Genomic DNA, 26510 nt, shown 5'->3' on the forward strand with positions numbered 1-26510 from the left:
TGAGCATCTCGAGTGCAAAGTACATTTCATGCAAACACAATTACAGCCAATATCGCTGCGTTAGTGTGATGAGATCAGACGTTCGTCAACGTTCCATTTTCAGTTTCTGTAAATGATTGTTGTGAAGGGAACCTGGAGACAGTTTGTATACAGTCATAAAAGTTTGAATCCCTTTCTGATTTTAAAAGAGATCCTTCTTTACGTAAAAGAAGTTTAAAGGAACAAATCGACAACAGTCAGTGTCTTCTATGGTACCTTTACTTGAGGAACACATAGCGTTACAGTCATTTGAGAACAAGAAATGGATGACCTTTGTAATAGAAAGACCAGTTCTGAGGGCTTGTGATTATCACCGTCCTTGATCAGAAAAGCTGTGCTGACAATAGTATAAAAACAACAAAAAAACAATGACTCAAGAGGAAGAAAAAAAACATTTGGTCTACAAATTCTCTCCTTACAAAACCAAACTTCATTGAGTAACTCTGTAAATAAGTTTGTGTACCTTGAAAAAAAATTACATTTATCTCAGCAAAAACTATATTTACTCAAATTATTCCAAGCACTGAAATGAAATGGAAAAAGTCAAAACTAGGACCTTTAACAGCGTTGATGAAATGTATAAATGGAATAAGAAGAAATCAATGACCCCCTTTTATAAAAAGAAAGAAAATGCAGATACAGTAGCTCTAACATGAAGGAAAGAAAAACACTGGTTTTAGTGGCAGTCACTGAAACAGACTAATAAGATCATAATCCTCTAAGATGGAGCAGTAAACCTAAAGGCACAGTTTTAATTTCAAGAAATAAAATGACAGGATGGATGATATAAATCTCATGTTATGTAATGTAGTTTTGTGGTACAGGTACAGTTTTACAAAAAAAAAAAAAAGTACTTCCTTCAAATAATCAGTCCCTTTTTGCAGTACTGGGGGAATAAACGCAGCACAGTTAAAGTGAGATTCAAGAACAATAGATCGGTCTGAAAATAGAAACTCGTAGATTTTGAATTCACCCCCTTTTTTAATCTATAAATCATTGAATTGAAAATGACTGAATCCATGTTGCACAGATTTTTGTCACACATTGACCGTCAGCACAAATCCCAGCTATTTTTTGTTTTACTTCATTCTAAAAATATATCAGCCTTCAAAAACACCCATACTGCTTGAACCCTGTCACAAGATACTTCATCTCCACAGTAACAAAAGAGCTTTCCTCTCCTCTCCTCGCTCTGGAAACACAGGAAGCGGACATGTGATAGTTGGTGTCCACACGTCAGTGGAGCAGATGGAGCCTGAAAGGAGCTGCAGTAACTGAGATGCAGTAGTGGCGTGTAGCCTGGTAGTTACATCGAGTGCCGGAGCCACTTCATAGGTGATACAATCCCCCCCCCTCCAAAGAAGTTGCTTCAGGCAGGACTGGATTTAGCTAACAGGCTAGCAACTTTGCACTTATAAATAAGACGTGTTGGGGGATGTGAGGAGTGATCCTCATGACATTTTCCCGATCTGGATCTTCTTCCAGGCCTCTGAAGCGGTGAATATACAGGAGTCGATGATGCCTGCCACAGTGAACGTCCCACCAACAATAGCACAGATCTGCAGAGAACAAAGCAGTCTGTCAGTGTCGAGGTTTAAAAGCTTCACGTTATTTTCCTGGTTACGAACGGCTCAATATCAGCTGGCTTTAATCAAAACAATAGTTTACACTCACACCTCACAATGTGCTGGAATTCAGCAGAGCTCTGTCGCTGCTTGACTCACAATCTTTCACCATGACTCACGATCACAATCCAAAGCACAGTCATCTCCGACCTTAAGTCACGATATAATTAACACTAAAAGACAAATAATAGTGTACATCATCAGCGAAGCAGCCATTTTACTTCTGACCGCATTGTCAGTCAGCAGAAAACTTTCCTGATGAGGTGGTGTTGGCAATAAATTCCACAACACACAGGGTCAGGTGGGAAGATGAGTCACAGAAGAGGAATTTAAAGAAAATATAGACTTGAATTAGTTTTAAAGTTGCTGTAGAATCATTTTGAAAGCTTTTAATAGCTGTTTTTATGCTGCTTTGAAATCGATATTTTACTTGTATATTTTTATGTCGGGTTAGGTTCAATATTCTGATCTTACTCTTCTTTGTTCAAATCTAAGATCCCCAAAAAGATCTGTCATGAGAACAGGATCTTTCCTGTTCTCATGACAGATCTTTTAAAACAAATGTACGTAATTGTGAAAAGAGAAAAACTTCAGTAGTTGTCACATTTTAAGTTTTGAATTTTCACTCAATTTGTAGTAAGACAGAGTTGAGTTCGAGTTTGAGTTCTTTTGATGAAATTGTTACTTGCTATGAGTTGATGAGAGCTTCAAAAAGTGAGACGATAAATGGAAAGAACCAAAACACCCTAAAGGGGAACTGCAGGTTTGAGTGATAGTTATATATACGTCTGTTCCACATAATAAAACATTACAAGTCTACAGCTAAACTAGCAGCTCAGTGAGGCTGTAGATAAACGTACACACATATGATAACAGTGATGGCTAGGAGGAATGTTTGCCATGTTAGCATTTGTTTTCCAGGTATTTGGTCAAAAACCAAAGTATTAGACATTTTCAACTTGATGGTGGACAGCAAACCAATTATCCAGGGTTAAAATAGAGAGTATAAAAAAGAAAACCTTCAGTGTTTACAACCCCAAATTCCCCCATTTCGTTTTTAAGACTTTAAAAGCTTTTTAATTTAAGGGGTTTTGGCCACATTCTAGTTCCTGGCAAGAAGGTGAATCCACTCACTGTTGTGACGAAGCGGTAGAAGGGCTGCCTCCTCTCTGTGTACTTGACTGTGATTGGACTGAGGTCATATCTGAACCAGATGGCGGGGATGATCCTGCCTGTGTGGCTGTACGCTACATATTCCTGTGAGGGATGGAAAAAGAGAGCGTGTTATACATTTTTTAGAGCCTCGATTTAATGAACAGTGTGGCAGTAATTCCCATTAGCTTTAAAAAAATCTATTTAGAGCAATTAATAACTTCCTTCTTACCGGCAAGGGTTGCAGTGGTGGTTATTAGTCATTAGAGTATTGGTTTTGGGTTAAGTCACACAAAGATCCTGAATGATTACGCACAAATGAGTGCTCAACTAAAACATCTAAAACCCAGATGAAGTAAGCAGGAGGAGGTTACAGTGTGTTTTGAGTAACAGTTACAGGATGTGATAACGGGGCAATCCAAGTTTCTACAAATCCCAATTCTGCTAAACATTACAAACTGACAATAAATTAAAATAAATTCAGACTGTTGTTGAGGTGCAGGCACCGATGTGTGCCTCAGCTGGACCTTTATTTACGCTGGCGATGAGGTTTTTGAAGATTTTGCTCAGGCCCTCTTCCTCCCTGCTTCACAGCTGACCTGCGCTGTTATTACTCGAAACCCCAAACTCAGCTGTCAGTGAACACAATTCCAGGAAGTGTGTTTATGGTTTGTTGATAACCAAGAAACCTTTCCAGTAACCAGGGGTGAGCTTTCACTTCTGGGTGAGTGCATAAGTTATCGTGGCAAAAACCTGCAGGAGCCATATGTTGGGATGGTCATGGTGCTTCCATGATACGTATCAGGACATAAGGGTATGATCTAATGGGAAGGATGGTAAGATCAGGGAAACAGCACCTTGTTGGCTACGGTGTACTGGTAGGAGAACCTCTGTCTGCCTGAGAGGTCTTCATACACTGTTGGAACAATCTTCAGTATGTAGTCATGTGAGGCCAGAGCTGCAGGGGGAAACAAAGTTATTTTAATAACAAAAGTGCTGCTTCAGTGTCCAAAAATGGATTTAGATGTGATCATGATGCAACTGGCTGGAGTCAAGTCTATCTGAGATGCAGTGTCAGCTGCGTGAATCAAGTTTCGACTCAGTTTGGTTTCAATTGCCGGCCACTAGGTGTCTCATTTCTTAGCACCACTCTGGCAGCCTTAAATAAATGTCACACAGAGGTTCTGATGAGTACGTGTGCTGTGTGTGGACATACGATTAGACGAGAGCTTGTCAGCCCCTCCCAACGCATTGAAGGCTCCTTGCACTTTTTGTACCTTTGGGACAAAACAGAGGGAGGAGACGTGTGTTTGGTCTCGTTACTGCAGATCTTATCAAGTGCTCTACGTGGTGTTTTGTTCTGTGACCTGACCTGAAGCTTTTCCCCAAATGCCAGCTTGTGGATGGTGTGGGTCATGTCGGGGCTTTGGGGCTGCGCTGTGGCACTGTGTGTAGAAACGTGGAAGTTTCCTGGTACCTGGAGACAGACAGATGTGTGGTTAACAGTACGGGCACACATTTAGTTAACTAATGACCAAGCCGGATTACACACACACGCACGCACGGCTGGAAACTAAATGGTCCATGCCTCCGGAAGACAAATCTACCCACTTTAACACGTTTCACATATTATTCCACAAGCAAGAGTGTTGAGTGTACATCTGCTGGGTTAATCATTTTAAATGCACTGGAAAGACTGACGCACAAAGCGGTGGTGGGACACGAAGGACTTTGCGGGACTCACACTTGAGTGTGCTGTCAGAAGTAACTGAATCTCTGAGCTCTTTCATTTAACATAACTCAATTTAGCAAGAGGAGGAAGCAGGTCGGCCTCATTTGTCTCAGACGGGGAGGGGATCTGCCCCTATGTTTAACTCAGGTCCAAGACAAATACACATCATGTAGTTCGTGGGCTTAGGTCCCACAATCTGATTCATTATATTGTAATTACTGCACAAAAGTAAGACTGTTGCCATTTTGTGTGTGGCAGCAGCGTTGCCAGATGTACAATAAACATAGTTTTTGTACAATAATCTTGCGTCTGTACATTCAAAAATGCCCAATTCCCATAGTATATGATAATTTAATAGTTTAGTGACAGTATTAGGAGTCATAATAATCAGTATAGTAAAATATAGATCCTACGTTTGTGTTTATGCATTCTTCTTGTCTTGATGAATGGGCATATGGACCATGTGTCTCTTTTTTTTTTTTTTCACATCTTCTCTCACGCAAACTCAATCATGTTTGGTGGATGATGTAGGAGACGGAGACAGCGATGCATGCATTTCCCTTCTGGCAAAGCAGTGTGGCGGTCGTTCTTCTTCTGCACTTATGTGATGGAGACTTACTTTGTTGATGGTGAACTCTCCCTCAAAGCGACAACCGTCCCCCTGGTTGAGAGGGACCTTCATCGAGTTGTCTATGTGACCGACCTCATGGCGGCCCATCTCATCCTGGATGTCCAGACCCACCACTTAAAGAAATGACAGAGACAAGGAAGAAAATTATTTAATGAATGAGAATGAAAATTAAATAAAATATCAAACAGTTTCCTCTGCCAGATTCAAACTTTATTTTACTAAAATGAGTCCATTAGTTAACTAATAAAACTAAATAAATGACTAAATAACATTTCAGAAAGCAGATAAATCCCTGAAACCATTAACTGCAACCAACAACTTATTCATTATGGATGAATCTATTCTTATTATTCTCAAATAACATTAGAGATTATTTTAGTCTAAATGACACTTTTCTGTTTTTCATCTTTGAGTACAATGCAATAAAAAAGAAAAATGAAATCATAAGTTCTCAGTGACAAAATTAAGCATGAATGTCAAAACAAACATCTGCAGACTATTGGTCAGAGAAAGACGTCACCATCCTGTGACTAAACTATTCATCTGTTAATTAAATAAGTAAATGATAGATTTAGTGATGACGAGAATATCATTTGCTATTTTGTTAACATTCCAGACAAACAGTCACATTTCTATCAACAGAGAAAGATTAAGAGAGAAATCCTCGATATGGCTGCAGAGTGTGGCGCAGAGAGTAAACACACAGAGTCCAAACAGACCCCCTCTCGCGGTCTGTGTTTTTCCATCTAGACTCCACCGAGCCCCCCACCCCCCTTGCACGCCGCTGTGCGCTGGCACACTGACAGCGGCTGGTTTTCAGAGGCTAGCCTGAGCTGTGTGTTGGTGGAGGGGGGGGGGGGGGGGGGGGGGGGGTCTGCTGGATCTAAAACCTCCACATGGCGTCTGTCTGACCTTTGACATTCAAGACAAATTTGACCCACCTCACCCCCCACGCCGTCAATCCTGATCTCAAAATACAGTGGGCGAATGTAAGTGAAGTTGGGCCCGAGTGAGGGTGAGAGCTGCTTGTTTCTCCTTTTTAAGACATTTAGAACTGGAAGTGAGTTTGTGTAAAGTGACTGGGGAGGGAGAGAATTATTATAAGCGTATTACACGCGGTTCTGCTTTTCCATGAAGTCACAAATCAAGACCTGGCAACCTGTAAAGGTCAGTGGAGGAAGAGTGGAGAGGAAGTGTTTAACTTTGGAACACCGCAGAAAAGCAGATAAATAATGCCAGGCTTTCCATGATGATAATCATTTCTCTCTCTCAAGTAAATTTGTAATGGATGACAACCTGTTTGGAGGTCTGGAAAATGAACTGGTACAATATTAACTCGCAGGGAGACGGGTTGAGGAGCTCATTACATGCAGCTGCTCTTTGGTTAGACCGACGTGTTTGGGCCAGTTTTTAAGAAGGCCCCACATTTCTGCAAATAAGAAGTTTAAATTCTGCAAATAAACAAAACCACCATACACACAATCATCAAGGGCTTAAATTGGAAACAGCGGGGGACGACCTTTGTTTAGGCATGCCATGAGCCAGCTTGTCTAAACACATGGCCAACAGCTGTGTCTGCATGCCGCAGCCTCACACGCTCAAATCTGGATTTTTCACACAAGCATTTATTGGCTTTGCCATTTTTGGATATCGTTCGAACTGAATGAGCGTGTGTGTTTTCTGACGCTGCCAGAGCCTCGCCGGTGTGCGCGCATTGGATGTGGAGTGTGTGTGTGTTTGATTTGTCCCTGGGCATAGTTTCTGCAGGGTGTCATGACGAGCAAAATAACCAGTGACTGCTCTCCGCCCTGGCTCATTTTGAAGCGGCCTGCCCACTGCTCTGACATCGAGGGACAGAACACGAGCCAACACAGGCAACTTTATGACAATCTCAGATCGCAGCTGTGAGGCAGCACAGGATACAACAGAGGGAACACAGATCAGAGGTTTGGTGTGGTGTTGTGTAACCCGGTACAGACCTGGTATTAAATACATCCTGAGGGATCCGATCACATGGAAGTGAAAATTAAATGGTCTGTATTTATATAGCAGCTTTTCTAGTCTTGGTGACCACTCAGAGCACTTTACAGTACAGTTCATTACCATTCACACACACATTCATACAGTGCATCAATGAGCAGCCCTTTTTTTTCATTAAGGGGGGAATTTAAGGTTCAGTATCTTGCCCAAAGACACTTCAGCATGCAGATGGGGAAGACTAGGATCGAAACCGCCGACTTTCTGGTTAGAGTACGACCGCTCTACCCCTTCAGCCACAGTCAGGTCAGTCTCAATGCCTGAGAGACAATCACAAAGCGTCCTGGACCATACGGGAAGGACCGCCCACTCAGCTGACATTTCTGACTCTTCTTAGTGTTCATATGTTAATTTGTTTGTCACCACAGCCACAATATAAACACTGATCACCACATACTGTAATGACTGATGCTTTTCTTAAATTGGTTAACTCTTTCTTCATTGTGCACATTCACTCCCTCTTGACTCCACTTGCTCGCTCGGCCTTTATCTATCTCTCTCTCAAACGCACTAACACAGAGACTGTCAACAGACACATCTGTAAACTCAGACTGGGTAAAAACAACATATTTTTGTATTTATGTAATTGTTTGCGTAAAGAACAGGGAAGTGAGATCAGATCACCAGTGTTCACGGGAGGAGACACATTTAAATGCCAGATATGAAGAGATGAACTTATGTTGTCCACCTGCGATCAGATCTCTCAGGACGGATGTTGATACCAGTTCTGAAAAAGGGGCCTCACACCACATTTGGAGGTGGTTTCAGACACATATTGCCACATTCCTTTTGCTGTGTGAACACAAATGCTTCATGGGCCACAAAAACCCATTGACTACTGACACATCCATAAACTCAGACTGGGTAAAAACAACATAATTGGATCTTGAATCAAAGTGGTCACAAGAGGCACATTCAGGACACATTTTAACCGCGTGAATGGACACACACACAACACTATCAACTTGTGATCAAATCTCTGAGGACAGATGTTAACACCAGGTCTGAACAGGGGCTAAGGAGCATTGAGTCTATTCTTTAGAGCATCATTTTATTTCTGCTAATATGTTTAATGATGAGCGAGTGCAGGAAAAACAGTGAGAGAAAGATAAACAAACAAAAGGGAAGTGTAATGTAGAGAGTTGTATATGTATATATACTCACAATCACAGTGTAAGTTTGGCAAACTGATGTTTAAACTCACATCTATCTTCCCACCACTGTCTTTATCAGGATCATCCACATACAGTTCATTTACACTGTGAGGGACAGAAAGGAGAGAAAGGTTAGAGAAGCTGGAACCAAACTCCTCTTGAGATGTGGGGGAAAAAAGCCAATTAAAATAAGAAAGAGTCAATCTCCTGCACAGAGAACATGTCATTTACACTAAACAGTGAAGGAGTCATTTTCTGTTCTATTGCGAGGAGAGAACATTTGTGTATCTCTGTCAGGGTAATTTCCTTTCTGTCACACCCTCCCAAACTCATCCCTTATTACACATCGCCAGGAGGTTGACGCATACACAATACCAATTTCCTGTAAGAAAATTGACCCCATTCATTGGTTACAACACAGAGTACAACATAATGTGGGCAATAACATTTGTGATGAAGTTCCTGTCCTGTCTATTTCAGACAGCATGTCCTGTCTCTTTGTGGCAACAGGAGGGACTCTCTATGCGACTGTAAGACTGCGTTTACGGCTACAGGATATTGTGAGATACATGGTTGCTGGGAGGGATGTGATTGTGAGATACCTACATTTCAGTGGCTATGAATCCCGTCAGCTCAGACAGGAACAGGAAAAGTATGAAGAGGCAGCAGAGAATGGAAACTGCGGGCAAAGAGGAAGAGAGTTATATTGAATATATCTTATATATCAAAGTCACAGCTGAGCTTAAGAATGGCACGTCTTTCACATTCATCTCAAATTTCATGGACTGATGCATGAGGCTCCCCCAGCGTTTAGGAATGGCTGAGCTAAGATACTGAAATTAATGAAATCACAGCAACCGTGACATTTTTTCCTTAATAGCTGTTTTACTGGCGGTGTCAAAGCTGCCATTACGCAGGTTTTTAAGGATCCTCCTACACTAATTACACATTAAATACCAGCACAACAGGCAGCCATGACACCATCTCTGCTTCAAGAGAGGTGAGCTCATGCTACGAACGTCCTACAAACAGCTCTGTCTGAGTTTCCTTAGAAAAACCTTCACACAATCACCGGAGAAGCTCCACACTGAGGGGTTTAGACAAAACTAGAAAGAAACCAGATTATTAACATTAACCTTAAATGTTAGGTTTTTTTATTCAGTCTGAGCCTAGATAAAGTCTGAGTTTATAAAAAGATGAAGCAACGCTTTCATTTTACGTGTCAAAGTAATTGACAAACTAACCATACGCCTCATGTAAAACAGTCATGTGTTTACGGATATGAATATGGAAGGAGCTGATCTGTGTCTAAGCAACTGTGGTTTATCTGGTATGGCAAGAGTGTCAGTAAGAAAGCCCTCGCTCAGCAGGAGAGACGTGTTTACATGACAACTGTCTCGTGTGCTCACAGTCATGTGACCTTGTGGTTGTCCGGGCGTCAGAGCCCTACTTGTGGTTGACAGAGGCTTTACAGAGAGTCATGTTTAACCAACAAACAACAGGGAGTGTCACTATGACACACAGGTCACCAAATCAAGTTCATCAAAAGCTCTGTTGGCTTCACAGGGTGCAATAATGGAAAGAGATTACTAAATATGAGTGTGAAGGGCTGCTAATAAGTAAATGAGTGTTGTTTTTATTCAAGCTCAAAGGCAAACAGGCTCAAAGATTGATTTCAACAAAAGCTTTTTTTCTCACGGCTGTGACACAATGAAAAGGATGTAGAGTAACAGCATGAATCAGTCTGTGACATACGAAACTAGCACATTGCCGTAATCAGAGGTTCTCTCTTCTCTTCCAAAAGCTCATTTTCCCTTCACAGCACAATAAAAAATTACAAATCTTTTGTTCTGGTCATCAAACCTCAGATTATTATGTCCACAGCGAGAAGGGCTCTGGAAAACCATGGTAGCAAAAGACCAGAGGTATTGTTCAAAGTAAATACCTTAAAACTGAACCCATAGGAATGTGACCCTAAACCACAATAACAAAAGCAGACCAGGTCAAATATTTGGCCTTTTGTGAAAAGGGGGAGTCTGGTTCTGGTTGAACCTGAACCACGCAAATCAAAATGTTAGTGGAGCTGCGGCGGACGAAGAAATAACAGTCGCCCAACATCCAAATCCACCGAATGCGCTCACCCCTAGACAGAGGATGGAGACAGGAAGGGAGTCGACTGCATACAGGAAGAAACTTCCATCCACTTCCTCATGGGTGGAAACCGTGTGTATATCTTTAGCAAATTCATTCTCTTTCCTGTCATCCACAAAGGTGTTAAGACTCTGTAAAACACTGCTCACTATTGTGAATTCTGTCATCAGCTTGGTGCTGACATTTTAGTCCTCGCTGTCATCAGCTGACCAATGAGTAACAAAGCTGAACAATGACAGATGAGCCCAAGGTGTGTCATCAGGTGTTTTGTATGCTATTAAACAGTGAATAATCAATACCATCCCTGATTACACAATGACTTTTTGGTCACAAGACGGAAACACATGACCTGACAGGAAAAACCATTCAGATTTCCACTGATGACTTCTCAGGTGCCTGTGGCAATGAAAGAGCGCAATCGTTAACATTCCTACCATACTCGCTGTGCTCAAACATGTACTGATCAGTACTGACTGACTCTGTGAGGATGGACCACCAGGACAAGCAGGTACTTGAAGTACAGCTGTCATCTCTAGGTCACTTGTTGGCGCCATTGAGGAGCCACTGGGTTTAGGATAAAGTAAATTGTGAAATGCACATGAATATCAGTCTATTGAAACACAAACAAAGCTTCAGGGAGGATTTTGGAAAAATTGTTTTTATTTAAATTTTTAAATATGCTTGTAATTCTTTTTTGGCTGTTTTGGTTTTGATAAAATATACTATAAAACAAAATGCTGTAAGCATTAATATATACATATTTCATACATATATTATATATTTATTTCTTGCCCAGTTAGATAAAAAAAAAAATAATGATAATGAATCAATTGTAAAAATGACTGATTGTGCTGTAGCGTCTTAGCTCGGCTTACAATGAAGACTATAAACAGCTTGCTGGCTCTGTCTGTACACAAATATGACCACCAGCACAACAACCACTCACCAATACATCACATTTAGTTTGTTTAATCTGTACAAAATTAAAAAAGTTTGAAAACCACAAGAAATGTAATGAGACTGTTAGCTTTGGACAGACTCAGTCGAAGTTGTTTCTCCTTTTTCTGTCTTTATGTAAAGCTGAGACTTGACTTTCTTTAGCATGAAAGGAAAATAAGCCTGGTTTAAGTTAGTGACAGAAGTAGAACTGTATTTAAATAATGTACACAAACAACTTTGCACATTGTTGTACATTTAATTTAACTATCTTTGAAGAAGCGAAGTACAGATTTCAAGAACATATGTGGACAACTGGATGACTCAGACTTGATTTATCAACACATCAACAAAGAACCAAAAACAGAGCCACGTATTTTTGGCCTGAACAGTGTGAAGAACTACTCACTGAAAGCTCCTGTGTATGTGGGCTGGGTGAGATCTTTTGGCACTTTCCTGTAGATATCGAATCTGAGGAGAGAGGGGGAGAAAAAGAAACAAAGAAAAAAGAAGGAAAGGCGGGGTGAGAAGAAAAATAACAAATGCAAACACTACGTGCTGAGAAAAGGAGCACATTCTGTACCCGGCAGGCTTTGCAATATTACAGAAGACTGGTGGAATGTTAGCTGTGGACCACGGCCATTACACATAACAGGTCCAGACAGCCAGCTGCAACACACACACCTTTGTACATCTACATTCGTGAGGACATTCATTGGCATAACGCATTCCCTAGCCCCTTATCATCATCAGAACTAAATGTCTAACCCATACCCTAACCTAAAACCAAGTCTTAACTCTGAAACAGCCCATTAGAAGTAGGACAGAAAGTGAGGACCGGCCAAAATGTCCTCACTTTCCCAAAATGTCCTCACTCTGTAGGTTGTAGGCTCAAAATTGTCCTCACAAAGATATCTGTACAAGTACACACACACACGCGCACACGGTTACACCTCTTCCTTTGAATGTGTGTTCTGTATTCTGACCTGACCACCCCCCCCCCCCCCAAAAAAGGTTTCTCACACTCAAAATATTCACAGAAAAACAAGAAGCCAACATAAACACAGACACAAACAGATGAAAAGACACACACACAGGAATATAAACACAACTGTACTTCAAACTTTCTTTGGCACGAAGCGGAACTTGCAGGACAATGGAGCAGAGATGGATTCAGTCTGACAGCCGACTGTAGATTTATCCTCAGTTATATCTTCCACTTAATATCTTCACATCAACTTAGATGGTGAAGAAAAAGATGGAATTGTGTGCAACTCAGTGAATCAGAAGCGGAGGAGGATCGTGACCACCTGACACGACCAACTATCCTCTTGTGAAATGCTGTTGTTGCCTATTTGGGGAGCCGAGTAGGGGGGAAAACTACTCAACACCGAAACTATTTAGGTTCACGAGTTCTTGCGCATGTCCTTTTTGGGCAGTGAAAGATTTTCAACCCCAAACTCCATCGCTGACTGCACAAACGCCACCCACTTTTTCCCTACTCATTTCCCCTCACACACTCCCTCTCTCTCTCTCTCTCTCTCCTTTGTTTCCACTTCTCCTTCCAAACACTCACAAGAAATGATCGCAGCTGATGCGAACTCGGGGGGGGGGGGGGATTCTTGTCCAGCTTCAACCGTGCTGCTTCTCTTGTTTTGGTTTTTGGTTTTATCTACTACACGAGCAATCCCTGGATCCTAAACACCTCAGCCAGCTTCCTATCATCTGCTCTGCCTCTCTCTCAGATTCACATCCATCTATAACTACCTGCACACATGTCCCATTAGTATTAGATGTGCTAAAAGCTGGCCTGGCAGGATATGTAGGGCAGGGAGGGGTTGCCTGTATCGGGATCAGAATAGATTCTACAGTAACACACTTCCTCAATGATGAGCTTTCATGTGCAGAGGCTGAGTCTCCTTCCTCACATGCCCTCCACCCAGCCATGGTACTGATCCCTTGAGACAGCCAAACAGGTGGAGCACAGTGATGTAGCCCTGCTGTTACGTGAAAACCTTGAAACTCTAGTTTTCAGATCGGGGATTGCATCCTCGCCAGACGACCGTGGGTTCACGACCTGTGTTGTTTGGGAAACTGTGTCCACACTCTTTGTTCGAGCTCCAAACTGCAATATGTGGTCAGAGTGGTCAGGAAGGAAACAAAAGGTTTGTTTGTTGAAATGTTGTCAAGCCGATGAGGTGACGTATTTACACTGCGTCAACTATATGATAGACTATAGAAAGGACAACATGTCTCTTCAAAACAGTTTCAGTTTCAGGGCTTCATCTCTATCTGTATGTAGGAGTACATGCACATACATATGGGTGAGGAAACGAAATCTTAGTCATGTGGTTTGAACCGAGATGGACTCTGACGATCCTTGTGAACAGTAAATAGTCTCAGATTGATGTAAGTAGATATGCAGGGTACATCTGATAATGACAATGACTCATCACAATTTCCATAATGTCAGCATTTACAATCAGACAAATAAATACATACATACAAGAATTACTAAAAGTTGAATTCATGTAGGCTGTATTGATAAAGAAGCTTCTTATATTGTGTATGATCTCATCTGTGACTTCAATGGTAATAACATCTGTTCATTTAGTCATATTACAAAAAGCATTTTCTCCGTATTTCAATGTAACATTTAAACTATAGTCATGTATATGCAGTTGTCAATAATATATAATTATAGACATTCATGTACATTTACAGTTGTGAACATAAGCTTACAATATGGTATGGCATCATTTACAATAGATTATAACACAGTATTAAATGAATTAATTTAAATATACCTCATAATACACTAAAGTTATTATGATAATTGGTGTTATATATGTGTTTTGTGAAATAAGAACCACATTGAGTGGGTCCATTCAAGTACTGTACCACATAATTAAAACAGTAGTGATGTAATTTATATTTTGTAAAATATATTACATTTAATCACACCCTTCTCAGAAGTTCCCAGCAGACAGTAAACTTAAACAGTCCATGAACACCTCTGACACACTTATATATTTAGGTTGATGAGAACTCAGTTTCACTTTAATTTCCTCCGCTCAGAACATTTTGTATTCATGAATATTGATGTTGAGTCTCGAGAGTTCATCTCTTGGTCTAACGCTGACGTTTGTAATTTCCTGCATTACAGTCAACACGTCTCTATCCGTCACTTCCCACTGCTCAGTCTTCTGTGAAAGGTCGCAGATGTTTTGTGTCTGGTGAGGACGCCGTGTACCAGTATCTCTCCTCTGACACCGTTAAATGAAAGCACAGGGGCCGCTTTTGAAAGAAGGCGGCCTTACTAAATGAACAATATCTCGCAAATGAGTCAGAGTGAGTCAATGTTTCATCCGTTCGATGTGCTGCTCTTTGTTAACGGACAGGTTTAGATTTCCTCTCACATGTGATCATCTCCCAGCACCAGCTTCAACATAACACATCTGCTGCTCTGTAGGTTTCAATTCAAGTCATCTGCTGGCAGCGTACGTCAGGTATCAAACAAACAGTCACCCATCGCTGTCAGGTTTAAAACGTGTGACATGTGTTGACAAAGCTCTGACAGCATCCTTACTGAAGCTCTAAGTCAACAGCATCTCATAAACACAGCAGCATCAGGTGGAGCCAAACCAAATAAATGATGTAATCTGAAGGATGATTTAACTTCGGGATAGAAGCCTTTCAGTTATTCACTCATTCATTCAGAGGAGCAGCTGCTCAGGCGTTATGAGTGAGGTTATGCTTATGATTAGATGCTGATCGTTGTCTGTGCAGTATGTTTAATCATATCCTAGTGTTGTGGCCTTTTTAGGAAATAGTCCAAGAAAAGAACCAGCTCAGAACATGAGTCTGACTTTCAGTCCATATTTTACACTACACAATAACATGTGCATCACTGCCTCACTACAAGAAACTGTTGAATAATCAAGCAAAATTCCCAACAGGGATTATAGAGTTCTGAGCTTTTAAATAATAGAACGTTTCTACCAAACAAACCAAGACTGTCTGACATGATTATAGCTGCAGGCAATAATTTTCTGTTGAGGGACTATTCAATAAATTTACAAATCATTTTGGCTAGATGCAGTTTCACTTTGGCTGCACCAAAATAGTATAAATGTTACATTTTTAATATTAAAAGAAGAAAGATTCTATTCCAAATTCGAGATGCAAAACCAAATAATTAATGACTGCTCCCACATAACAAACACTTTGTTGTGACGGTAGAATGAATTTCCTTTCAATTCAAATTAGGACAAAAACAAGAAAACACTATATTAGATACAGCACTTTAAAGTATGGTGTCTCTATAGAGTTTCTGGGTGAAACAACAGGTTAGTTGGTCAAAGGAGTCCCAGGTGTTGTAATATCAGTGTTGCATGATCAGGGCATCGAGACAGCGACGCATCGAAACAAAACAGGAACTCTTGATGACCTCAAAACAGATTCACTGTCAGGAAAGCGCAGATCATCATCACACCAGATATAAACAAGATCGTTTCATAAATTCAGTTGCTTATTGCAACACGGCTGTGGTCTGTCGGAAAGATCACAGCGGATGTTTGAGAGATCGACAACAAACAATCATTATCAGTTACCAAGGTTACATCAATAAATCCCTGATATAGTTAAATATTAAACAATATAAAACAGAGACAAGCAGCAAATATTCACATTTGAGAAACTAAAGGAAGTAAATGTTCAGCAGTGATTATTCAGTTCCTAAAGTTAAGATTAAACTATTATCAAGATTTAGAAGTTTTCTACAAGTGTGATTACTAACAAAAAAATATTCATTTTAAACAGGACATCATACAATTGGCAAAACCAATTATTACTAAGGGCCTATATCCTGGACTTTGTGGCTATTTGGCTTTTTTTGGCAGTTTTTATTCTTGTAGACTAAACAGTTCACTTAAAAAATGACAGCTAATTACTACCTGTAACTAAAACCAAGTATTACCCATTATTTTTAATTTGAAATGAATAGTTTGCAGTGTAATTTAAGGATCGAGTGTCCTTGACTATTGTGATCGTGACATACCAGCAGTCAGTATCTGTCCCTGTGAGCACAGAGCAAACATCCTGCCCTTTATTTTGACTTGGGTGTGCTCTATTGACAGTTTCAACAGCTGACTGTCCGCTCTGTGCACAGACACCACAGACCACCTGAATGGTCTGTGGTGTCTGTACACACGTATTGCTCCCACTGTTTATTGGAGGGTACTGAGTCTGAATGCTTTGACACATGTGTGTGTGTGTATTGATCATCTTTGATTTGTAAGTAAGGCTGGAGTCAGTGTTGACAGTCTGTAACCAACATGCCCTGAGGTGACGTCTAATAAGGAAACGTGAGGACATGTTCTGCACATGCGCAGAAGGGAGCACCAACCCTGAGCATCAGTCCAGCGGCTCGACCATCACTCTGCAGCCCACCGCCCCCCCCCACCACCACCACCACCCAGCGACAACGTGGCCCATTCATGCCCGACGTGAGGCAGCTCTGCTCCGGCTCTCACTCGCCCCTTAGCCGGCCTTTAATTCATCCGCCACAGCTCAGCTCACCGACTGACCGACCCCCGCCACCGTCCCTCCACAGCCGAGCCCCAATGAACGGACGCCCCGTACTCACCTCCTAACATCGAAAGGCATGGTGTTGGCGGGGTGCTCTGAGGGGGAGGGGGTCGGCGGACCAGGCTACAAACGGCACGGATCTTCTCCTCAACGCTGCCGCTCGTTCATCGGTACCGGGTTGACGTCAGCTTAGGACGCTTTGCACAAGCCCATTGGCTGAGAGCTACTTCCGGTTCGCTGATTCTACTTCCGGCAAGAGCCGTTCGTCGGTTTTTACTTTTTCTTATAACTCGAGTGAAGAAAACGATCCGTTTTCAGAAATATCGTAAAAACCCATTAAAATAAAATACTGCAAATAATACTTTAAAACAAGCTGTACGTCTGTTCTTTCAGTCGTTTTTTTCTTTCTGTGAAGCACTTTGTAACTTCATTTATACCACACTTTTCTTAACAAATTATATACTATTTGTATATAATAATAAAATAGTATAATTACATTTAAATCTTAATAGACTACAAACTATATATTGATGCTATCTGGAGGGATTTCTTTTATTAAAACACTAAATAATATATTATGTTTTGTTTATTGTACCATGTGCAAGAAAAAAACCATTAACGTCATGGTATTACATTCTTCCTATTAAGAATATATAAGTATAAACATTTAATGGTTTATAACACACTTTATTTTAGTTATGTACAGGACATTTTTATACATATTTGAAAACATCAATTGTATCATATATTCTCCCATAAAAACATATTTTATAATATTTCTAGTGTCATTATGTGTTTATACAGCTGTCTTACTAATGGGTGCTCTCACGTGGAAGTGTGGTTGATAATAAAATTATATTACCTTACAAGTACATTGTAGTGTTGTATGTTTATATACCGTTTAGAAATGATATATATACAGGGAGGCATGGTGTGAATCATTAACAATTTCATATTTTATTTGCTTACTTTCACATGCAGTCCTGAGAGAATTCATGATTCATCTGTGGTACAGGAGCAGTATAGGCCATGACAATACTTTTCCATTTCCCCAGATGTTAAATGCACAACATGATAACATCAAACAGTAGCCCAAAGTACACATTCTACCATAACTACTGTAACAGTATAAACACATGGTAGTCAAAGAATTATGAATATTGTCTTTCTCTTTTCTTACACACTCATTGTGAGCCCACATGTGATATATGTTATGATTGAATAAGTGATTAAACTTGTTGTTTTTATTTTGTATATCCATACACCAATGTTACTTAGGCCCTTGGGTTAGTGAGGATATGTGACAGCCTCAAACTGCAGGACATAAATCATGTAGCCTTTTCGAGAAATTTGCCTGAAGCCATTTTGTCATTAAAGTTCCTGCTGTGAAATGTCTATCAACTGCACAGTTTGGCTGACACAAAAAGTCTTCGCACATTGTCAGAATTGCACGCAAATAATTAATCAAGATCAATAACATACCAAACCTGAAGTGATGTGTCAGCAAGTTACTTCTGCTTTCACCAGACTCAAAAATTAAGAGAAGGAAACCAAATGTTTTCTCAGCTGATGTATATGCCATGCTTTGTTGTGGCAGAAATATTTATCTATCTAGAAGATCTTTATGTTTTTTCTTACAGAAACGTGAGGGGGGTTTTTTGGTTTCCCAAACATACATGCAGTATATGAAATGAAACAGATGGTTGACAACACATCTGGTGTTTAGACACTGGACAAGAGGATAAGCCCTGTGTTTTCCCACTGATGGCTCAGCTGTTGCCAGTGGTGACAATGACAGTAAATAGGCAAGGGGGGGGGGGGGGGGAGCAAGTGACAGCAAGACCAGACCCCAGGAAATGCCTCTGTCATCATCTGTACCACTTCCCTTTCTGGACGAGAACCACAGTTGGTTGAGGACCATAATTATGGGAAATAAAAAGAGAGCCAAAATTTGGACTCTATTTTCAGACCTCAATTTCAATATTCTGTCACACAACCGAAACACTATTACACAGTCTGGGAGATTTGCACTGATAGATATTGTCACCTAGGGAACAGGAGTTTTTGTGTAACTGAAATGTACAGATTGATATTTATAGTTTCTCTTCTACTTCAGTTTTTTCTAATCTATGAGGGTAAGTGAACATTTTCTGCCACATCATGATGTTTAGAATTTGATTCTGGCTGTTATTGGTTTATGCTCACCTCTTACATCAGGTGTCTAATTTCCTTCCCACGCAAGTTCATAACTTCATAACATGGCTCAGGGGGGGAGACGTGTTCACAGCAAGCACAAAATGTTTTGGGACAGACTGTTTTCAGAGCCCGTTTGACCCTCCTTCCCTGTGTAGTGTGTGTAACATTCCTGCTTTCTGGCATGAGCCTCACAGTTGACTCATCTCACAGCAGTGTGAGGTTAAACCGGCTGGAGAGTTTTTGCACTCTGTTGTGATTGGTTGAAGTTTCTTTTTCGTTTCAGATTGCCCTCCCCTCCCCCTCTTCCTTTCTCACATAACACATCCATCTTCCCTTTTTTGCTTGAAGTAAAACACAAAACAGTGTGGATGAGGATCCACCTCGCTTGTTCAAGTTACTGTCAGGTGAGAATGACATCACGGCCTGTGGTGTATGTCGTCCTAATCTCGGGACCAAAAGCAGTTTAAAACTTTAACAGCAAAGTCCTAAATACAAACAATGAATAACATGTTTAAGACAGTGGGATAAATCAATGTGAGTAATGAAACTCTAATGGGCTTTTGAATGGAGGTCATTGTTGCTTCCTGTTTTTTTTCAGTTTGCTTAGTAAACATTTCAAAACAACCCTTGGATGTTTCTGCTGTGTAGTTTCAAGACACACACCCTCCTGTCCTGTAAACGATCATCCGTCGCCTGTAAATAATCATCCTCCTGGTTCAGACAGCAGTGTTGTCAGCACTGAGTCAGAAAATTACTTGCCACCAAAAGGGTTTCCCAGGGTCATTGTGATCATTGTTTTTTTCAATTTAAATGTATGATTTTTTTTGGGGGGGGGGGAAACCACCTCATCCATTTGTTTCAATGAGGTCACAAATGAAACATAATTTACAGGTCAGGAGATCTCCATCTGCTGTTGTCTTCCTGGTAGACCAATGTTTTTGTTTCTCAGCATGTGGAAATTTACTGGACTTCAGATTTCTATACAGTGATTAACTTTTATGGTCAGCCTTTGCTCTCGGGGCATTGAACACTATGTACCTCTGCCCAATAAAAACAAAGAATAAACTTTTATGGCACCTGTGGCAGATATTTACTTATTATCTTGTTATTTGTCAACTCTCAGGTGAAGAGGCAAAATTGAAATCCAATTAAACACTAACATCATGGAAAATTTGGCAAATTCCTTATTTGCTGACTTACAGATACTTTATACAAACACTTGATATTAAATATAAGATTAGATATTATTAAGTGTGACAAAAGTATGATAATTATGAAAACAATAAGACTTTCTGTAACAGGATACGACAAAATAATGCTGATGTTAATATCCAATAAATGAATATTTAGTTGAAGTAACCTAAACATTAGAATAGAAGTGTTATGAAGCTAGAATAAAAATGAAAATTTTACTAACTTTAACAAGTAAACAAATCTAGTGACAGATATTTGTAACATGTCCACTCACATGACATATATGAGTCTATGGAATGTGGAAAAAAAGGTTTGGGCAGTGAAGTTATGAGATCATCAGTGTATGACTAAATTGGTATGTTTCAGTCATTTGGGCCCTACCCATTAAGTAATGGATCAATTCTGTCTCTGAAGTCTTTGACCTGAATAAATGAAGTAAAAAATGTGTCATAGGAACGTTTCTGTAAACAAACGTACAATACCTTTGTACCACTTATTAATATTATTTACATTCATTGGTGTGAACGGGTGTAAAATAGAAAGAGAAGAAAGGCAGACAGTAAGAAAGAAAAAGAAAAGTAGAAAGAAAGAGAGAAAGAAAAGCCTCTCTCTCCCTGTTTCACCGCGTGCCCGCGTACGTGAAAAAGTGCCGAAATCTCTCGCACGTGCGCGCGAGCTCCGCCGTGTACTTTGAGGCGGGCGGTTTGACGTCAGTGCATCTGGCACGGGGCCAGGAGGGGCGGGCCTTGACGTCAGCGGCTTCTCATTCACAAGCACGAGCCGTATATAAGCGGCAGTCAGGACGCTCACTGACAGAAGCGCGTCACCATAAAGAAGTTGTGTGGAAGTTTGACGGAAGAGGCGCAGCTGCCGGATACAAACAAGAAGAAGAAGAAGAAGAGTGTCACACGTTTTTTACTGGTTTTCTTCTTTTTACGAACCGTAAGAAAGGAGCTTCAAGTGCCACAGAGTAGCTTTGGAAGAGAGTTTAGCTGCCTCTCACGCTTTATGTATCTGGATTTACTTCTTCTATCCCGCCGTCCTACTATGGTCATAATGGAGGTCCCCACCATCGACTCTGCGTCCCTGCGTGCCTTGTTGGAGCGCGCCGTCCCGGGCTGCCTGCTGCTGGACTGCCGCTCCTTCCTCTCCTTTAACTCGTCGCACATATCGGGCTCCACCAACGTGCGCTTCAGCACCATAGTGCGCCGGAGAGCCAGGGGGGGTCTCGGACTCGAGCACATCGTCCCGAACGAGGACACCAGGAACCGGCTGCTCTCCGGAGACTACCAGTCCGTGGTGCTGCTCGACGACCGCAGTTTGGACTTAAGTCAGGCGAAGAAAGACGGGACGCTGATGCTCGCTGTCGGCGCTCTGTGCCGCGACCCCTCCGGAGCAAGTGTTTTCATCCTCAAAGGTAAGAAAAAGTGTGTAATGGTTCACAACACAATCGTGTTACTGTGTCTTAACGACGGGACAACAAATGTGGATTACAGCTGTCACCACACCAGCTGGTGTTGGGAGTAAGCGGTGCTCCAAAATAGCCCCATGAGCAGTTGTCACCATTTTGGAGAGCCGTGTTTAAATGTGGATGTGTCTCTGTGCTGTCTGTGATCTGTGATCTGACCTTGCTGTCTTCTTTTCCATCTGGTTTTGTAGGTGGGTTTGACACATTTTCCACAGAGTATCCAGAGATGTGCACCAAACCCTCCCCTCCTCAAGGTCTCAGTCTGCCCCTGAGCTCCAGTCACCCTGGGAGTGCAGACCCAAGCTGTAGTCCATGCAATACCCCTTTATACGATCAGGTTTGTGTGTTTTTATTACAATATAACCTAAGAGTCATTACTTTTTTCTCTACCTGATGTTCTGTCATGGAGCCAATGTTGACCTGGTTGTGTTGTTTATTTTTTGCTTTTAGGGCGGCCCTGTTGAGATCCTGCCTTTCCTGTACCTGGGCAGTGCTTACCATGCCTCCAGAAAAGACATGCTGGACATGCTGGGGATCACCGCTCTGATCAATGTCTCTGCCAACTGCCCCAATCATTTTGAGGACTCCTTCCTCTACAAGAGCATCCCCGTGGAGGACAACCACAAAGCCGATATCAGCTCCTGGTTCAATGAGGCAATCGATTTTATCGGTGAGTACATCCGCTGCTTTTTACGCCTTCCTCCATCAACTGCCAAATGTGATCTCCTGTCACAGCTGTTACCTCCTAAGCCCATTGGTGGCCAGCAACACAAACACCCAACCCCCTACCCCCTCTTACTTCACTTCAATCCTTGACTCCCGGATTTAAATTTTAAAAAGTTCCCTCCAAAACTGACCAGCTGGCTCGGCACAGGCTCCCCACTCCACCACAATGGCAGTTACATCATCGCCACCTCTGAGGCGTAGATAAAAGGATGCCCCCTTTTAATGAATCGTAAGGCAGCACCCCCCCCAAGCTAGCTCCGAGGTGGGCAGGATGGCTGGGCTTGAATAGCTCACTCCACGCCGCTCTTTGTTCTGGCAGAACAAAAGGCGATTTCTCCTCACTCACACTGTCGGCCTTCCTCCCAGATCAATACCCCCAGCAGGGGTCTGTTCCCCTCCTTTGTCCATTCAGACTGCCCCCCCTTTGGGAATAACCCCCACAAGCTCACACCCTGCACCCCTATTAACTGTGTTCCTGTGTTATAATGAGCGCTCTTAAATTTAAATGGGAACTAAAAGTGTTGCTAGTACCTTTTTGAGTTTGTGGTTTCCTGTCACTGGTAGCGTTATAACCTCAGCTTTTCAACACCCCACAGATATGTACTTTGAACTAATCTTTCTTCCTCTTTATCCCCCAGACTCGGTGAGAAATAAAGGTGGTCGTGTGTTTGTGCACTGTCAAGCTGGCATCTCCCGCTCTGCCACTATTTGCCTGGCCTACCTCATGCGAACCAACCGTGTGAAGCTGGACGAGGCCTTTGAGTTTGTCAAGCAGCGTCGCAGCATCATCTCCCCCAACTTTAGCTTCATGGGGCAGCTCCTCCAGTTTGAATCGCAGGTCCTGGCCTCGTCCACGTGCTCCTCAGAGGCGGGAAGTCCGGCTATTGGCAAGAGCTCCACGGTCTTCAACTTCCCCGTCTCCATCCCTGTACACACCTCCGCTGGGCAGCTCTCATTCCTCCACAGTCCCATCACAACCTCTCCCAGCTGCTGAGGCCGGTGTGGGCGACACAGACTCTGTTTGGACTTGAGCAGCACCTCACGAGTGACTTTGCACGGAGCACGGCACAACACACAGTCCTGACTCTAATTCATTTTGTGGTGATGCTGGTATCACCAGGCAGAATGTGAGCTTTTGTGTAAGATCAGCACATTTGACTCTGATCTGCTGGCCACATCACTGTGGGTCAGCCTTATAATTTCAAGGGGAAGTTTGATAACTACCAACAAGCAGTATTGATGTTAAAACTCCTTAATGTGAGTGTAAAATCCTGGATGACTTGGGATATGACTGAAAAATTTGTTGCGGTTATTCCCTAAGAGGAAACAATGTGTATCTGAATATTCTTTATTCGAAGGACAGCTTTTTTAATTAAGGCAACTGCTTTTGATAATCACAATCATTTTTTAAAAATGAAACAATTTGGAGAGAGCTAACAGTTGTCTCAGGAATATCCTCTGTTGTCCAGTTTGCTGTTTATACTGGGTAAAGAAACCCTGTTGTGCAAAGCGGAAGTTGCTCCTTCATCTAACGAACAATGAATGTATCCCCATCCCTTCAGTGTATATGTGGCAGAAACCTTCATGTTCACTTTGAGAGTTGTGTGGGGTTGCCAATACAAATGCCAACACCTGACTTTCGAGACATCATGAAACGTTTATTGATTATCCTGCCGTGTTTGGGAAACCGACCATTAAATACCTCATGTTTCTGTACTGTGTACTGTGGCGCTGAGGCAGACGGAGCCCCAAAAACTACTAACATGGGGGGCCTTGTAGTCTTCAGCGACTGGATTCTGACATATTTATTGAACTAAAGTAATATATTTCTTTATCATATCTATTTTTGCATATGTTTGTTTTAATTATGTTGTTTTTATACTGTTTAATAAATCTCATTCAACTTTTGTACTCAGTCTGAGATCTGCTAATTCTTTCCATCTTTTATTATTTTCACAAATAATGCTCTGCAACTAAAAATGTTTTGCATTGATTAATTACTTAGTTGCCCAAATACGAAATTCTAAGAAAAAAAGTCCAAGTTGATGTGATCAGGTTGCTTGTTTATTCCGACTTAGTCTCAACTACAGAATATTATAGAAAGTAAAGAAAAAAGTCAAATGTTTGAATCAATGAAAATGTCAAATCTTGATGTTTTCTTAAATTCCTGATTTTTGTTTCATCAGGACAGTTGCTGCTGATCAGCAAAAAAATCCTGAGAACTGAAAAATAAGTATCTATATATTTTTTTTAAGTTTAGAAAGACTAAAAAGAGAATAGAAAACATAAGTTGGCCTTCTGGCATGTCAGAAACCTCTTTGTACCGTTCTGTCAGTTAATTCTATGCGATGGAATCCCATCATATCTGCACAAGGATTTTTGTCCACATAAGACGCATGATGTCATAGAAGCGGCCATTGTTCGGACCACGCTCCCTCTCCATGAACCCATCTGAGCCTGGGGTAACAGCAGGAGGCCTAAAGAATCAGCCAAGGATCCCCTCCCTCCGCGGCCACAATAGGAGCAGCTGCAAGGCGTTTGGGAAAAGTGTGACAACTAAAGCGCTTTCAGGGCTCAAGCACCGGCCCCGTGTCGCCCTGCCTCAACACACCAATGGGGAGGTGGGGATGGAGGCGGCCGTGAAAGGGAAAGGAATATGTTAGGGTTGCAAATTAGCCTAAACATTGGCTGTGACCTTAGTTTGGGTGTGAGAAAAAAAATTCCCCAAGAGATGATGACCATGATGATTTCCTCTGGCCTTTACTAGTAGAAGCAAAGATTTAGGGAGCCCTGACACATTAAGAACATTTTCACTAGAAACACCTCGAAACTGACAAATGAAAGATTCTATCTTTTGTTGACATCTGCTTCTTATCTGCCAACAACACAAATGTTTTTCTGTGAAAGAAGACATCATGGTGACGATGCCTCCGTCGTGAAAGGCTCATTCATTACCTCAGCGGCTTCCTCTGAGAGGCTGTGGTTTTTGGTGACATATGTGCGACCCCCACCCCCACCAGCCCACCCGCCTTTGTGTCTTTAGATTTCCTGTTGTCAGGAGGAAGGCTGGCAGGAGTGTGTGTGTGTGTTTGGGTCTGTGTGTGTGTGTGTGAAAGTCGTTAGGTGTCTTTTATAATCTCATGAGGGTGCTCCGGGGGGGAAAAAGGCCTTCAATTGCCAAGTCTGGGACATCACATTGATTTTTAGGGTGTGTGTGTATGTGTGGGACACAACGTCAAGGTGTGCTCAGAATGAGGCCGGATTTTGAGACAAGCTGTTTGATTACTGTAAAGGGCAAAGTTAAGTCTGGAAGTTTTTTTTGGCTCTTTCTTAATGTAACCTCACATTTTCGGTGTGTGAGACAGTTTTAACCATTACATCATTTGCCTGTTTCACCATGTTGTCAATTGGCTGTTGCATTTAGCAGCTGAGCTCTGACTCAACTTCAAAGTCATTTTAATTAACATGATCCTAAAGAAACAATGGTTATATAACGTGTCAGACTCTGCTGATGTGGCAGGAAGAGACACAGCCCCACCCCTCCCCCTTTACATTATCTACGTTGTTTTGGTTTCTTATCCCTTCACACCAGTTATGTGTAAAATACTCATAAATTTGAAGGATGACAATGACATTTTAGTGTTAAATTCAGTCAGACATGCAAAATAATCCACTAAAGTAATGTAATGTTCCTAAGTAGGCCTTCAAATTCAATACAGACTCAATTAAGTGTCTCAGTCAAAATCCCATAATTGAAGAATAGGTGAAGTAACTTAGAAAAACCCTCAGTTGTTAATTATATTCACTTCCCTCTGACGAAAATAAAATAGAGCATCAAATCACCATTGTCAATGTGGAACAGTTCAAAGAGGAACATGGT

At 41.5% G+C, this 26510-nt stretch overlaps 2 protein-coding genes across 2 annotated transcripts; one reads left to right on the forward strand and one right to left on the reverse strand.

Moving 5' to 3' along the window:
* Nucleotides 1-240: 240 nt before the first annotated feature.
* On the reverse strand, nt 241-17277 carry ergic1 (endoplasmic reticulum-golgi intermediate compartment 1). The gene is made up of 10 exons (XM_020083648.2): nt 17105-17277; nt 11867-11928; nt 8977-9049; nt 8381-8475; nt 5168-5292; nt 4189-4293; nt 4033-4093; nt 3674-3774; nt 2799-2921; nt 241-1598 (listed from the first exon to the last, which is right to left on the reverse strand). The coding sequence occupies exons 1-10, from the start codon at nt 17122-17124 to the stop codon at nt 1491-1493; spliced, it is 873 nt and encodes a 290-aa protein (XP_019939207.2). The 5' UTR covers nt 17125-17277; the 3' UTR covers nt 241-1490.
* Nucleotides 17278-21231: 3954 nt separating this feature from the next.
* Nucleotides 21232-24541, forward strand: dusp1 (dual specificity phosphatase 1). Its single transcript, XM_020113110.2, has 4 exons — nt 21232-21853; nt 22096-22241; nt 22355-22574; nt 23269-24541. Exons 1-4 carry the CDS (start codon nt 21445-21447, stop codon nt 23622-23624), a joined length of 1131 nt encoding a protein of 376 aa, XP_019968669.1. The 5' UTR covers nt 21232-21444; the 3' UTR covers nt 23625-24541.
* Nucleotides 24542-26510: the final 1969 nt, after the last annotated feature.

This window comes from Paralichthys olivaceus, chromosome 9 (genome assembly GCF_024713975.1).
Source record: "Paralichthys olivaceus isolate ysfri-2021 chromosome 9, ASM2471397v2, whole genome shotgun sequence".
Lineage (NCBI taxonomy): Eukaryota > Metazoa > Chordata > Actinopteri > Pleuronectiformes > Paralichthyidae > Paralichthys > Paralichthys olivaceus.